Source organism: Panthera tigris, chromosome B4 (assembly GCF_018350195.1).
Source record: "Panthera tigris isolate Pti1 chromosome B4, P.tigris_Pti1_mat1.1, whole genome shotgun sequence".
NCBI classification, from domain to species: Eukaryota; Metazoa; Chordata; class Mammalia; order Carnivora; family Felidae; genus Panthera; species Panthera tigris.
The window spans coordinates 24748434-24764201 of record NC_056666.1 but is presented as its reverse complement, the minus strand read 5'-3'; the positions used below and the strand labels follow the sequence as shown (position 1 = coordinate 24764201).

Below are 15768 nucleotides of genomic sequence, written 5' to 3'. Positions count from 1 at the left end.
GCATCCCAAAGCAATAGAATATACTTTCTTCTCGAGTGCACATGCAACATTCTCCAAGATAGATCATATACTGGGTCACAAAACAGCCCTTCATAAGTTTACAAGAATTGAAATTATACCATGCATACTCTCAGACCACAATGCTATGAAGCTTGAAATCAACCACAGGAAAAAGTCTGGAAAACCACCAAAAGCATGGAGATTAAAGAACACCCTACTAAAGAATGAGTGGGTCAGCCAGGCAATTAGAGAAGAAATTTAAAAATATATGGAAACAAACAAAAATGAAAATACAACAATCCAAACGCTCTGGGATGCAGCGAAGGCAGTCCTGAGAGGAAAATACATTGCAATGCAGGCCTATCTCAAGAAACAAGAAAAATCCCAAATACAAAATCTAACAGCACACCTAAAGGAAATAGAAGCAGAACAGCAAAGACAGCCTAAACCCAGCAGAAGAAGAGAAATAAGAAAGATCAGAGCAGAAATAAACAATATAGAATCTAAAAAAACTGTAGAGCAGATCAACGAAACCAAGAGTTGGTTTTTTGAAAAAATAAACAAAATTGATAAACCTCTAGCCAGGCTTCTCAAAAAGAAAAGGGAGATGACCCAAATAGATAAAATCATGAATGAAAATGGAATTATTACAACCAATCCCTCAGAGATATAAACAATTATCAGGGAATACTATGAAAAATTATATGCCAACAAATTGGACAACCTGGAAGAAATGGACAAATTCCTAAACACCCACACTCTTCCAAAACTCAATCAGGAGGAAACAGAAAACTTGAACAGACCCATAACCAGTGAAGAAATTGAATCGGTTATCAAAAATCTCCCAACAAATAAGAATCCAGGACCAGATGGCTTCCCAGGGGAGTTCTACCAGATGTTTAAAGCAGAGATAATACCTATCCTTCTCAAGCTACTCCAAGAAATAGAAAGGGAAGGAAAACTTCCAGACTCATTCTATGAAGCCAGTATTACTTTGATTCCTAAACCAGACAGAGACCCAATAAAAAAAGAGAACTACAGACCAATATCCCTGATGAATATGGATGCAAAAATTCTCAATAAGATACTAGCAAATCGAATTCAACAGCATATAAAAAGAATTATTCACCATGATCAAGTGGGATTCATTCCTGGGCTGCAGGGCTGGTTCAACATTCGCAGATCAATCAACTTGATACATCACATTAATAAAAGAAAAGAACCATATGATCCTGTCAATCGATGCAGAAAAGGCCTTTGACAAAATCCAGCACCCTTTCTTAATAAAAACCCTTGAGAAAGTCGGGATAGAAGGAACATACTTAAACATCATAAAAGCCATTTATGAAAAGCCCACAGCTAACATCATCCTCAACGGGGAAAAACTGAGAGCTTTATCCCTGAGATCAGGAACACAACAGGGATGCCCACTCTCACCGCTGTTGTTTAACATAGTGTTGGAAGTTCTAGCATCAGCAATCAGACAAGAAAAGGAAATCAAAGGCATCAAAATTGGCAAAGATGAAGTCAAGCTTTCGCTTTCTGCAGATGACATGATATTATACATGGAAAATCCGATAGACTCCACCAAAAGTCTGCTAGAACTGATACATGAATTCAGCAAAGTTGCAGGATACAAAATCAATGTACAGAAATCAGTTGCATTCTTATACACTAACAATGAAGCAACAGAAAGACAAATAAAGAAACTGATCCCATTCACAATTGCACCAAGAAGCATAAAATACCTAGGGATAAATCTAACCAAAGATGTAAAAGATCTGTATGCTGAAAACTACAGAAAGCTTATGAAGGTAATTGAAGAAGATATAAAGAAATGGAAAGACATTCCCTGCTCATGGATTGGAAGAATAAATATTGTCAAAATGTCAATACTACCCAAAGCTATCTACACATTCAATGCAATCCCAATCAAAATTGCACCAGCATTCTTCTCGAAACTAGAACAAGCAATTCTAAAATTCATATGGAACCGTAAAAGGCCCCGAATAGCCAACGTAATTTTGAAGAACACCAAAGCAGGAGGCATCACAATCCCAGACTTTAGCCTCTACTACAAAGCTGTAATCATCAAGACAGCATGGTATTGGCACAAAAACAGACACATAGACCAATGGAATAGAATAGAAACCCCAGAACTAGACCCACAAACGTATGGCCAACTCATCTTTGACAAAGCAGGAAAGAACATCCAATGGAAAAAAGACAGTCTCTTTAACAAATGGTGCTGGGAGAACTGGACAGCAACATGCAGAAGGTTGAAACTAGACCACTTTCTCACACCATTCACAAAAATAAACTCAAAATGGATAAAGGACCTGAATGTGAGACAGGAAACCATCAAAACCCTAGAGGAGAAAGCAGGAAAAGACCTCTCTGACCTCAGCCATAGCAATCTCTTACTCGACACATCCCCAAAGGCAAGGGAATTAAAAGCAAAAATGAATTACTGGGACCTTATGAAGATAAAAAGCTTCTGCACAGCAAAGGAAACAACCAACAAAACTAAAAGGCAACCAACGGAATGGGAAAAGATATTTGCAAATGACACATCGGACAAAGGGCTAGTATCCAAAATCTATAAAGAGCTCACCAAACTCCACACCCAAAAAACAAATAACCCAGTGAAGAAATGGGCAGAAAACATGAATAGACACTTCTCTAAAGAAGACATCCGGATGGCCAACAGGCACATGAAAAGATGCTCAACGTCGCTCCTTATCAGAGAAATACAAATCAAAACCACACTCAGATATCTCCTCACGCCAGTCAGAGTGGCCGAAATGAACAAATCAGGAGACTAAGATGCTGGAGAGGATGTGGAGAAATGGGAACCCTATTGCACTGTTGGTGGGAATGCAAACTGGTGCAGCCACTCTGGAAAACAGTGTGGAGGTTCCTCAAAAAATTAAAAATAGACCTACCCTATGACCCAGCAATAGCACTGCTAGGAATTTACCCAAGGGATACAGGAGTGCTGATGCATAGGGGCACTTGTACCCCAATGTTTATAGCAGCCCTTTCAACAATAGCCAAACTATGGAAAGAGCCTAAATGTCCATCAGCTGATGAATGGATAAAGAAATTGTGGTTTATATACACAATGGTGTACTACGTGGCAATGAGAAAGAATGAAATATGGCCCTTTGTAGCAACATGGATGGAACTGGAGAGTGTGATGCTAAGTGAAATAAGCCATACAGAGAAAGACAGATACCATATGTTTTTACTCTCATGTGGATCCTGAGAAACTTAACAGAAACCCATGGGGAAGGGGAAGGAAAAAAGAAAAAAAAGAGGTTAGAGTGGGAGAGAGCCAAAGCATAAGAGACTCTTAAAAACTGAGAACAAACTGAGGGTTGATGGGGGGTGGGAGGGAGGGGAGGGTGGGGGATGGGTATTGAGGAGGGCACCTTTTGGGATGAGCACTGGGTGTTGTATGGAAACCAATTTGACAATAAATTTCATATATTGAAAAAAAAGCATAAGAGACTCTTATGAACTGAGAACAAACTGAGGGTTGATGGGGGGTGGGAGGGAGGGGAGGGTGGGGGATGGGTATTGAGGAGGGCACCTTTTGGGATGAGCACTGGGTATTGTATGGAAACCAATTTGACAATAAATTTCATATACTGAAAAAAAAAAAAGAAATATCCTCTAAATAGATGCTGAATTTAATTAACGTAACATGGTCTACACCTAGATATCCTTCACTTACAGAAAACTAATTCATCTCAAGAAGAGGAGATACCACTACATCTAAGAACCTGCCTGATTAGATCTTCCTTATGGAAAAGCTGTGATACCATGGCCATAGCTGAGATCCACCCTAAAATCTCTGATGGTAAAAACAAGAGACTAGTTACCACTGCACTAATTACTTCTAGTTATCACTAGTGGTCAAATATATTAGGGCAAATCCTTGGACTCACCTGGTTTCTTAAGAACACTCTAAATTAGAGTTCATACATCATTAATTTTGACATTCTGAGTTGATCTGACTAGGATCGGTATCTTAATCCCAGTGGTGCTGAGGAACCAAAGAATGGATGTGGAAGCTACACAGGCTGACAGGCAAACCCCCGGGTCAGCTACTCATTAACAATGGAATCATGGGTCGAGTAATCAACCTCCGTGAACCACAGCTGCCAAAGTAATAAAAAGTAGGCTACAATAACACAGCTACTTTGCAAAGCTATACAATGACTATATAATTTAACAGATGTTAAGCATATGATACAGTGTCTAGTCCAGGATAGAACACTCAACAAATGCTTTTTTCTCTGCATTCCCTTAGGCAACACATAATTCTCATTTCATTTATATTTTGAGAGAGAAGAGAGAGAGAGAGAGAGAGAGAGAGAGAGAGAGAGAGAGAGAATATAACCCAAGCAGGCTGTCAGCACAAAACCCGACATGGGGCTTGAACTCACAAACCTGAGCTGAAATCAAGAGTCAGACACTTAACCGACTGAGCCACCCAGGTGCCCCAACAAATGTCATTTTTAAAAATCCATAAAAATCCTACCTGGTTAAAGAGTCTTCCTCAGAATTCTTATCTTCTACTAAAGGAAAAAGAAAAATACATTTTAAATCAACATTAGAAAAAATATAGGAAATTAAAAGTGTACAGCTAATGATTTGTTAAAAAGTATTCCTTTGGGACCACACCTGGAAACCACACTACACTGAATGGTAATTATACGACTGGTAGGCTTAATGCACTAAGAAATCTTACTTTCTCTTCTATACTGACCAAAAGCAAGAATGGTTTTTATCGAATTTGATACCTACAAGTGAACTGATGTTTACAGTGACCATACCTGACTGACCCTATGACACTGGAGGAAAATGGTATCGTTAGGAGAATGATTATCATAAGCTGACAATGTCAAACTTAAACTAGCATGATTTTTCTGGACTTCCACTACTAGAGGAGTTAAAAGAGAGTATCTTTATTTTGCCGTAACATGGCAGAACTTCCCCAGCTCTTCAGCAGAGACTGTTCAGTTTTAGGATGAAACACCCCTCACAAAGTGTGGTCTATAGCTATTGCACTTTGCAGCATGGCAAAACCATAGCAAACAGACTCTCCCTGGCCTTATTTCCAATGGCAAGGTAAGTAAAGACTCGGGATTCCAGTTTTATAAAGTTGTAACCTCTTGAGACTGTCTCCTTCCATTGCTAGAGAGTCTATCTAGACCCACCATATATCACAGAGGAGGATGATCCCAATGTTAGTGCTATGTAGTGGTTCATGATGTCATTTTTCTCAACCCTCCCCATTAGGTGACACACATCTAGAGAAATCATGCTTTTTTTCATGTAAGGCATATGTCATCAGATCCTCTACTGATGAGCAACAAAACAAAACAAAGAGCAAAGAATATCTTGAATGCCTACATTCAATTACCGGGGAATTTTAATTTTCTAAACATTCAAACATATCCACTGTATGATTCTAACTATATGACACTCTGGAAAGAGCAAGACTATGGAGGTAAGGGTTGGGGTGAATGTAGGGATAAAGGGGCACAGCACAGAGGACTTTTAAGGCAGTGAAACTCTTTCACATGATACCACAAAGGTGGACTCACATCATTATACGTTTGTTAAAACTCATAGAATGTATAACACCAAGGCTGAACACTAATGCAAATTAGAGACTTTGCCTGAAAATGATGAGTTAGTGTCAATATAAAATGCACCACTGTTGTCAGGGTGCCTGGGTGGCTCAGTTGGTTAAGTGTCCAACTCTTGATCTGAGCTCAGGTTATGATCTCACAGTTCATGGGATCAAGTCCTACATCAGGCTCTGTGCTGACAGCACAGGATTCTTTCTCCCCTCTTTCTCTGCCCCTTGGCTGCTCACACGCATGCACGCTCTCTTGCTCAAAACTAAACAAAGGAACTGAAAAAAAAATACTACTAAAAATGTACCACTGTTGTGCAAGATGTTGACAACAGGGGAGGCTAGGCGTGTAAGGGAGTGTGGTATGGTATATGGAGACTCTCTGTACTTTCTATTATATTTTGCTGTGAACGTAAAACTGCTGTAAAAAATAAGGCTTATTAAATGTAAAAAAAAAAAAAAAGGTATCCATTGAAGCTACTCTTACCATATATTAAAGCATGATACAGTCACCCTGAAAATTAAGATAGAGATCAAAGTAACACAATATGGGTACTGTCTCCCAAATTGAAGTATATGAAAATACATAAAGCAAAATACAAAAATACAAAAGTTATTTGTATACTTAGGCAAGAAAACAATTGATGAATATGATCAAATATCTTACAACTATAAACAGGGATTCAGCACTATATGAATCAAACCTGGGTTATCCATATAATTAAGGATTTTATTCTAATTTTAAATCAAAAATCATTATGTTTATCGTATCTAAGAATCACAATGAAAGCTTAATCACATAAAAAAAGATTATAATGACCTAATATTGCCCTAGTAATTTCTGTACAAATACCTACTTCATATGGATGATGAAATTGAAACCAGTACCATGTTATACCATCATATTACTTGCAATTAAAATAAAATTTTAAGACACCACCAAAAATTAAGTTAGGGCTATAATTCTTATGCAGAAAAGATTTCATCCAAGAGGCCAAAGATTGCTACCCTCAGAACATCCTACCTGAATAACTAGCCCTTGGTTGTTACCTGGGATCTTGGATTTAAGGAGGGTTCCCACCATTCCCTAGCAGGTTAAGAGTGGCTCACTGTGCCTAAATGCTGGTACAATCTTATGGCCCTATATTTGATTTCCTTCTGGAAACCTGGAATTTTGGTACATGCTAAGGAGAAGATGCTTATGTGATTAGCATTTGATGAAAACCTCGGGCACTGAGTATCCATAAGACTCCTACTGGCAGACAACATTTCACTTGTGCTGTCCTAATTTGATGCTGGAGGAATTAAGCACATCCTGCTAACTCCACAGAGAAAGGATTCCTGGAAGCCTGCGCTTGGTCTCCTCTGGACTTCACCCCATGCACCTTTTCTCTGTGCTGATTTGCCTTTCTAGCCTGTCCCCATACCAAACCACAGGCATGGGTACAACTACATGCTGAGTTCTGTGAGCTCTTCTAGTGAATAATCAAATCTGGGTGTCGTTGGGGTGCCTCTGACACAACTGCGTTATATGAAATTTTTATTATTTAGGTTGATGTCTTATACATGGTTACAGTCAGAAGGTTATTTCACAGAATACTTTTCCTGGAATCTCTTTTTCTTGGTACTTGCCTTGAAAATTCCTACATTCCTATATATCCATTTGAAGAAAGGTAAAAAGGAATAGATGAAATAATGATGTCAGAAAGTGTGAAACAAGCAACAATCCTATTTTACTCAGGGGAAAAAAAAAGAGAATCCTGATGATTGCCACTATGTTCTACCATATAAAAGTTCCTCTCAAATATGAAAAATCAGTTAATTTTCTCCAACTAACTAGGACTTAGTTCATTTTTCTGGCAGCTAGGAATCAAAGAAGTAACAGGGATTGTTCTAGAAAAAACATAACTATCAGAGTATGAAAACATACTACTGATTATAGGTTTTTGTTTCTTTTCCTTGATTTCTTAGAAAATTAAAGATATAGTTCATCTATTAAAGGCAGTTATTGCCAAAATAATCAAAGTCAAAATTACTGCATCCAAATTGTCAGATGAATTATCCACTCCACCCTGAAAAGAGGAGATTTGAGAATTAAAGATCAATAGGACCCATTTGGGGGAAGGCAAAGTGAGTTATCTTATATATAACTGGTTCAAAACTTGGTATTCCACAGGAGTACTGATGCATAGGGGCACTTGTACCCCAATGTTTATAGCAGCACTCTCAACAATAGCCAAATTATGGAAAGAGCCGAAATGTCCATCAACTGATGAATGGATAAAGAAATTGTGGTTTTGGGGCGCCTGGGTGGCTCGGTCGGTTAAGCGTCCGACTTCGGCTCAGGTCATGATCTCACGGTCTGTGGGTTCGAGCCCCGCGTCGGGCTCTGTGCTGACAGCTCAGAGCCTGGAGCCTGTTTCGGAGTCTGTGTCTCCCTCTCTCTCTGACCCTCCCCCGTTCATGCTCTGTCTCTCTCTGTCTCAAAAATAAATAAACGTTAAAAAAAAAAAAAAAAAAAAAAAAAAAAAAAAAAAGAAATTGTGGTTTATATACACAATGGAGTACTACATGGCAATGAGAAAGAATGAAATATGGCCCTTTGTAGCGACATGGATGGAACTAGAGCGTTTGATGCTAAGTGAAATAAGCCATACAGAGAAAGACAGATACCATATGTTTTCACTCTTATGTGGATCCTGAGAAACTTAACAGAAACCCATGGGGGAGGGGAAGGAAAAAAAAAAAAAAAAAGAGGTTAGAGTGGGAGAGAGCCAAAGCATAAAAGACTCTTAAAAACTGAGAACAGGGGCGCCTGGGTGGCGCAGTCGGTTAAGCGTCCGACTTCAGCCAGGTCACGATCTCGCGGTCCGTGAGTTCGAGCCCCGCGTCAGGCTCTGGGCTGATGGCTCGGAGCCTGGAGCCTGTTTCCGATTCTGTGACTCCCTCTCTCTCTCTGCCCCTCCCCCGTTCATGCTCTGTCTCTCTCTGTCTCAAAAATAAATAAAAAACGTTGAAAATTAAAAAAAAAAAAAAACTGAGAACTGAGGGTTGATGGGGGGTGGGAGGGAGGGGAGGGTAGGTGATAGGTATTGAAGAGAGCATCTTTTGGGATGAGCACTGGGTGTTGTATGGAAACCAATTTGACAATAAATTTCATATATTAAAAAAATAAAATAAAATAAAATAAAATAAAATAAAATAAAATAAAATAAAATAAAAAAAAACTGATAGACTCAAAAAATAAATAAACCAATGGATGCTTTGTTTAAAAAAAAACAAACACTTGGTATTCCAATTGGCCATTTATTCTTAAGTCACAGCTTACCAATTTCTGAAAAATATATTAAAGCAGTTCACATTAAAACTGTACCCAATAAAAATTTCTACCTGACAATCCAGAAAATGCTTTCAATCTTGACAGACCATCATCACTGACACTATCACTATCACTGTGTGTACAGGTAGAAAGTCGTTTCGCATAAGAAACTCATAAAATATGACACAAACTTTAGATTAGGTAGCCCATTGCCTTAGAAGGAAATATACATATATGTTAAACATGCATATGGTAGAAATGTATTCTAATAGTAGTAGATTCCAAGACAATTTTCCTTAGAGCTTTCTTTAGGGATGAAATTCAGAAAGGGAGACTAAAAGGAGAGATATCAGAAGAAGGCAAATCAAAAGAAAATAAAGAGAGACAGCACTAACAAAATACAGTCAGGTATTCAAACATAACAAAAAAGACACAAGCGAAAATAATCCTGTATTGACTTTTTTACCGACATCACTAGAATTCCCAAACTAATGAGAACTAGTAGATTCAGCGCATCACCTGACATTTTCTCCTTGTTATGGTATTAGTTTTCTGCAATAACATATTGACACGAGGTCAGTTTCTCCAATCTGCTGCTCTGGAAACTATTTCTGATCAAAACTTAAAACTATTAAAAATACAGCTGCATCGTGATTCCATTCCAGAGACAGGGCCTGACAGTGGCTTCCAGCTGTTGCTGCCAGATTTTTGTTTCAGTATTCATCCAAAAGAGTTCATCAAGGACTTGAGGAAAACCTCAAATACTCCCACAAGAAACAGGTAAGAACGACAACACTTTTCCTCACACTTGACTCCTAGGTTTTGACAATTATGGAAAAATGCTGGGCAAGTATACTCACCAGGCTAGATCATTTTCCCTTGACCCTGCCTGGGTAGGTGTTGCATTTACAAAAAGTTAGATAGGACCTTAGTTGATATGTTATTTTTCCATATTTGGACACAGAAAGTACCAATCACATAAATAAAAGACCTTACAACTCAAAAATTGTTCTTTTGAAAAGATTACCACCAGAGAACTTGTAAAAGTTAAATCCAACTTTCTTTGTAGCAATTTGATAAAAATATTCCTCCTTGAAATTTTTAAAAATTTTTTCAACATCACTTCCTCTAATTCCTCGCCTTTTTCCCTAGCACTCCTCAGTCTTCTTTACTAACTGCCATTCTTCCATCCATCCTCTCTAAATTGGTATTCCCAGGGCTTGTTCACTGGCCTTCTCATTCTACATGGTCTCCATCATGGACAAGCTCAACCTTTATCCAAGCTATGACTGTGCCTAACAATTCTAAGCAGATTATTTCAAATGTGCACCTCCAATCTTGAAGGCCTATCTCCAGCTGGAAACTCCTATTATTCAATTATCCAATTACTGAGAATATCCTACATGGATATTCCATCAAATTCAACATATACAGAAAATTACTGGTCTTCCTCATTCCTGCTGCTCTCCTCTGTTCATCTGATAAAGTCCTACTCATTCTTCATGTCCAATTTAAATGCTAGCGCACAACCTGGAAACCTCTGAATCTTCTGAGAGTTCTCTCTCACCCCCTAACTTTTTATATTCAAGAATCACAAATTCGTATTAACTATACTCTTTCTGTCTCTGCTTTATCTTTCCCCTGCCACTGCCCTAGTCAAACATGAGTTCTTAACTGATGATTTTCACAGGGGAAAAAAAAAGCCACCAAATATTACTGTTATTTCTTAAATGAATAAAAAAAATTTTAAGCAAAACAAATGAGAAAGACACAAAGCCCAGAAAAAAGATTTTTTTTAGTGGAATAAATTGAACCCCCTGATGTTTTCAACATAGACAGCTGAAAGTTTCATAATGGACTAATACCAGGCTAAGAAAACAAGAGCTTCCTTTGCCTCCCAGTGTCTTTATGTGGTTTCCTATAATCTATCCTCCATATGAGGGTTCAGCAAACTACGGCCACAGGCCAAATCCAACCTGCCATCTGGTTCTGTAAATAATGTTTTATTGGAGCATAGTCCCACGTCTTCACTTACATATTGCTACAGCTGCTTTCACACTACAAGGGCAGAGCTGAGAGACCACATCACCTAAAATATTCACTGGCTCTTTAGGAAAAAGGCTTGGTGATCTGTATTTTATGCCATAACCAGAGTGTCCTAACTCAAATCTAATCTTACTAGTCTTCTGCTTCAAATTCTCCAAAACCCCTGCATCAAATACTGCTGGCTCCCTCCCTAAGATCCATTCCATATTCTTCATTCTTGCTAGAGAATCACAACTTTATTTGGATATTCATTGTCTCAATACACAAAGAAGGTGGCCTCACCCTGGCTTCAAAGAGAAAGGATTATTCTAAGCTAATCACAGTACCTGATTTACCAGGGACCAGTTTAGGAATGAGTATGTGATGTAACCCAGTCTTTAAAATGTTAGAGGAAGTCTACTGCAAGCCTCTTCCTAGTTAAAAGAAACACATAAAGAAAAGCAGTCCTTCCCTCCCACTGGATGTTGCCATGTGAGAATATGATACCTGGAGCTGTTGCTAATTAGCCACCCCGGAAAGGAGAAATAAAAATACCACCAACTCCAAAACTGAACAAGAGATGACTGGCATCCTGATGACATCACTGAACCATCAAAACATTTCTGGTTCCTACTGTTTTAGTCACTGTTAGAAGTCACCTATTACTTGCCGCTAAAAGCATTCTACCGAAGAAACTTCCCAAGGCCTATCAGGTAAGATCTACTCCTTTCTATAGCACTGACAAACTTCCATAAGCTTGTCTTACCTAGGTATTCACCTCATTCCCAACCATTCCCATAGCACACTTTTTATACCAGCAACACCCAACTGCTCATAAATCCTGCAAAGTTCACTCGTACACCTTAGACTTTGCACTGCTGTGTACTCCACCAAACACGTAATCGTGATAGATGCTACTCCTGCGAAACAATGTCATTCTGCCTCTTTACCTGGCAAACTTACTACTCACTCTGCACGCTTACCTTAGATTCTACCCAGTTTTTTAAAACTCTAATCCCTCACCGTGAACTTACGGTAACTGGAACAAATGCCAATAAAAAATAACAATGATAATTATAAGCTCTATGAGACTCTGTCACCTAGTAACCACTAAATAGACTAAATAATGAAATTGACAGTGATAATAACAAACTCCTGGAGTGTAGAGACCGTTTTTTGAGTGTTTGTAGTCTACAACAATAGAAAACACTTAGAAGCTAAAAGGCACTTAATAGTTATTTGTTAACTGGACAAATGAAAATGAATAAAAATGTTTTCTTTGAAAACTATTTTTAAAAAAACCACAGAAATTTTTCTGTTTAAGAAACCACAGGGACAGCTCTATTCTATTATGACCACCTTAATGATCAAAACGCTGTCTGTTCTATCTTTGCCTTTCCTGTAACTTCCAAAACTAACCTACAGAAGTTCTTTGGTAACAGTCTACCAAGTTAAAGCTTTCTTCATACTTTTCAGATTATACAATGCACTAGGTGCCACATCTGGGAGCAACAGTAGCATTTTTGGTATTGTGAAACATTTTTGTGATTTTTATTACATTTCTTGAGCCCAAGTTGCCCTATTTCAATACTTACTAAGATCTTTTGAATAATGGCAACAGACTATCTTATAATAATAAAATGACAGCGTCATGACAATTATCCAACAAACTGACAAAAACATTGTTCTAATGAAGTCAACATATCTCACTCTGGATTTGTTGTTGTTTTTAAATGTTTATTTTGAGAGAGACAGAGCATGCATGTACAGGGGAGGGGCAGAGAAAGAAGGAAAGGGAAAATCCCACGCAGGCTCTGAACTGTCAGCAAAGAGCCCAACAGAGAAGTCTGACACAGGACTCCAACTCACCAACTGTGAGATGATGACCTGAGATGAAATCAAGAGTTGGACACTTAACCGACACAGCCACCCAAGCGCCCCCTCATTGTTTTGATTTGCGGAATGAAGTTGATAATGGTGAGACCTTGATGACACAAAATGTGAAATAACCTATGCTTCTCAACAAGGCATTGCTTTTCTTCTGTACTATTGGCAGCTATCTGTAAAAAACAATTTCATTGGCATTGCTGCACACTAGCTAAGTTTTGCAGTTCTTATTATTTGCCATTTGTTTACAGTACCAGAAAAGTACTGTAGAATTCCCAGTTTTAAGGAATGGTTCATTTTTTAAAGAGACAAATCACTAGGTAATAATATTTACTAAATATAATCCATTTGTAAACATTATATAAAACATCCATTTTTATAGGAAGTGCCATTTGTTACAATATGTTTATGGAGGAAACATAAAAGATATTAACTTAAAAATCTTTTTTCTTTGGGCACCTGGGTGGCTCAGTTCGTTAAGCATCTGACCTTGGCTCAGGTCATGATCTCGCAGCTCATGAGCTCAAGCCCCACATCGGGCTCTCTGCTATCAGTGGTGGAGCCTGCTTTGGATCCTCTGTCTACCTCCCTCTGCCTCCCTCCTGCTCACTCTCTCTCTTTCTCTCTCAAAATTAAATAAACATTTTTTAAAAATATGTTTTTCTTATTTACACAAAGATATCATATGGTATTTTAGGGGTCATGACTAAAATAATGAATTTCTTTTCAGATAATACAGCCTCATATTTTCAATTACCTATAGTTAACTTCTTAAATAATTCTGAACATTAGACTATAAAGAAAGAAATTAAGAAAGAAAACAATACACATGCAATTTACACATTGGTGTTTTTTTCTTCATTGTTCTTTCATTATCAAAACTTCCTAATTCTGACTTTACCTATGTTAGGACCACCAAGAGCAATTCACTATGTAAAGTCTTACCTGGACTGCTATTTTGCAAAGAATTTTTAAGCATGATTTCTTCTTTATGTCTGCAAATTATTTCGTAATTGCTATGTATAAAAAAGGGTGATAAATAATATTACTATTGTAATACTGATATGAAAAACATTTACCAAATATATCAAATTCTTAGAGTATTTCAAATAATATCAGAGCAAATACCAAAACTTGGAATTATCCCATATACTTCAAATTTGTATGTTCTATACACTTCTCATTAAGTATGTACTTAAAGAAGAAAAAACAGTAAGATGAACGAGTCATGAATTCAGGGCATTATAGCTTAGTAAATTAGAATTAGTTTGCCAGGGGCACCTGGGTGGTTAAGCATCCAACTTCAGCTCAGGTCATGATCTCACAGTTTATGGGTTTGAGCCCTGCATCGGGCTCTGTGCTGATAGCTCAGAGTCTGGAGCCTGCTTCGGATTCTGTATCTCCTTCTCTCTCTGCAACCGCCCCCAGCTCACACTCTGTCCCTCTCTATCAAAAGTAAATAAACCTTAAAAAAATAATAATAATAATTAGAATTAGCTTGCCATTATGGAAAGTGTTTTGACTCAGAAGTCCTAGCTCTATAACCAATAGCTATTTGTTCTTGGATAAGCCACTTCTCTTTGGCTCAAAATCTTCCTCTATAAAACAAGTATATTACTGCCTTATTTTACAAGGTTGATAAAAGGATTTAATAAGATATTACACCCAAAACATGGCCTCTCAGGCAAGGTGATTGATGCTCATTACTCTGGGAAGGGCAATATGAGACCTTCCATGACCTCAGAAAAGATGCTCCACAGGATTTAAAGCAGGGGTACAGGGGCACCTGCTTCACAGGATTTAAAGTGGGGTACAGGGGGTGCAGGGACTCAGTTGAGCATCCAGCTCTTGATCTCAACTTGGGTCTTGATCTCAGGGTCATGAGTTTGAGCCCCATGTTAGGCTCCATGCTTTTTAAAAAAAAAAAAAAAAAAAAAAAGGCAGGGGTACAGATCTAACAAAGGAGAAAGGGAAGTCCGATCTCTTCCTGCAGCATTATTTGAACATCTCTGACAGCTTAGAATGGTCCCAACTAACATCTTCTGATAAAAAAAGAGAAACAAGATCCTCAGAGGGTAACTCATAATGAAAGTCTAGGCTAAGATATGGGTTCCACATAAGGTTTTTGAGTGTGTAGGGAAAGGAGTGTATGGTTAAAGTCAGGAGGCCCATCTGCCAGAACAGGGTGCTGGTGCTTTGGGATAGCTGCTTAGCATTTGTGCTGCATGTGCAGTGAACAAAAGAAACTTTGTAACTTTGAAATCTAAGTGTGGATCACCATGAAGACTGAAAAATCTGGATCAGCAAGGGAATCCTGGGAGCAAAGGTCAATCACGACCAGACTGCAGCACCAGTTTCAACAGCAATGCCGCAGCAACAGAATCAAAGGGAACAGTAGAATGATCAGGATGTTCGTTTTTCCCCTCCCTACGACTTGTGAAAGAGGACTGTCTCTTTGGTCTTAGGGTGCTCCTTTGGTTCTTGGAAAATTCAAGGGAGAGAGTACAGGAGATAGCTCTCAAAGGAAAGTACAGGGTTTTCCACACAACTGAACATTTCAAGACCCAAGTTACTAGTTAGAAAACACAGAGATGTAACATTATTTGTACCCCATGCATAGGGGTTATACTTGAAATGAAAGGGGTAAGGTTAGGATCCTTAAGGATAAAGGTCTCAAAAGTCCTGAGATAAAGAATCCTGCACACATTTCTACTTCCAACTAGTCTAGTCCTTTGCTTGATTTCTGGCTAATGTTGTGGACTAACCAACTGCCATTCCAAAACTGCCTGACCAAACTACGAAATCCCATTTGTTACGTACGAAGTTAACAGTTAAATTATTTTAAACCTCAGTTTAGTAATTTTAGCATTTTAATACAAACACT

The 15768-nt window shown here is 38.2% G+C and overlaps 1 protein-coding gene across 14 annotated transcripts in view; it reads right to left on the bottom strand.

Moving 5' to 3' along the window:
• The window catches only part of LOC102960429 (ankyrin repeat domain-containing protein 26), a 136212-nt gene that overhangs the window by 107323 nt on the left and 13121 nt on the right, over positions 1–15768 (bottom strand). For 12 of the 14 annotated variants that reach the window (XR_006219702.1, XR_006219701.1, XR_006219703.1 and 9 more), the window contains 2 exons: positions 13830–13900; positions 4550–4586 (listed from right to left, as the gene is read on the bottom strand). Coding sequence is in view for 10 of the 14 variants with exons in the window: in XM_042991280.1 (XP_042847214.1) it covers positions 4550–4586; positions 13830–13900 (108 nt within the window). In the remaining 4 variants the exon portion in view is untranslated. The remainder of the gene's footprint in view (positions 1–4549; positions 4587–13829; positions 13901–15768) is intronic. The other 2 variants (XM_042991279.1, XM_042991286.1) reach the window with 1 other exon arrangement.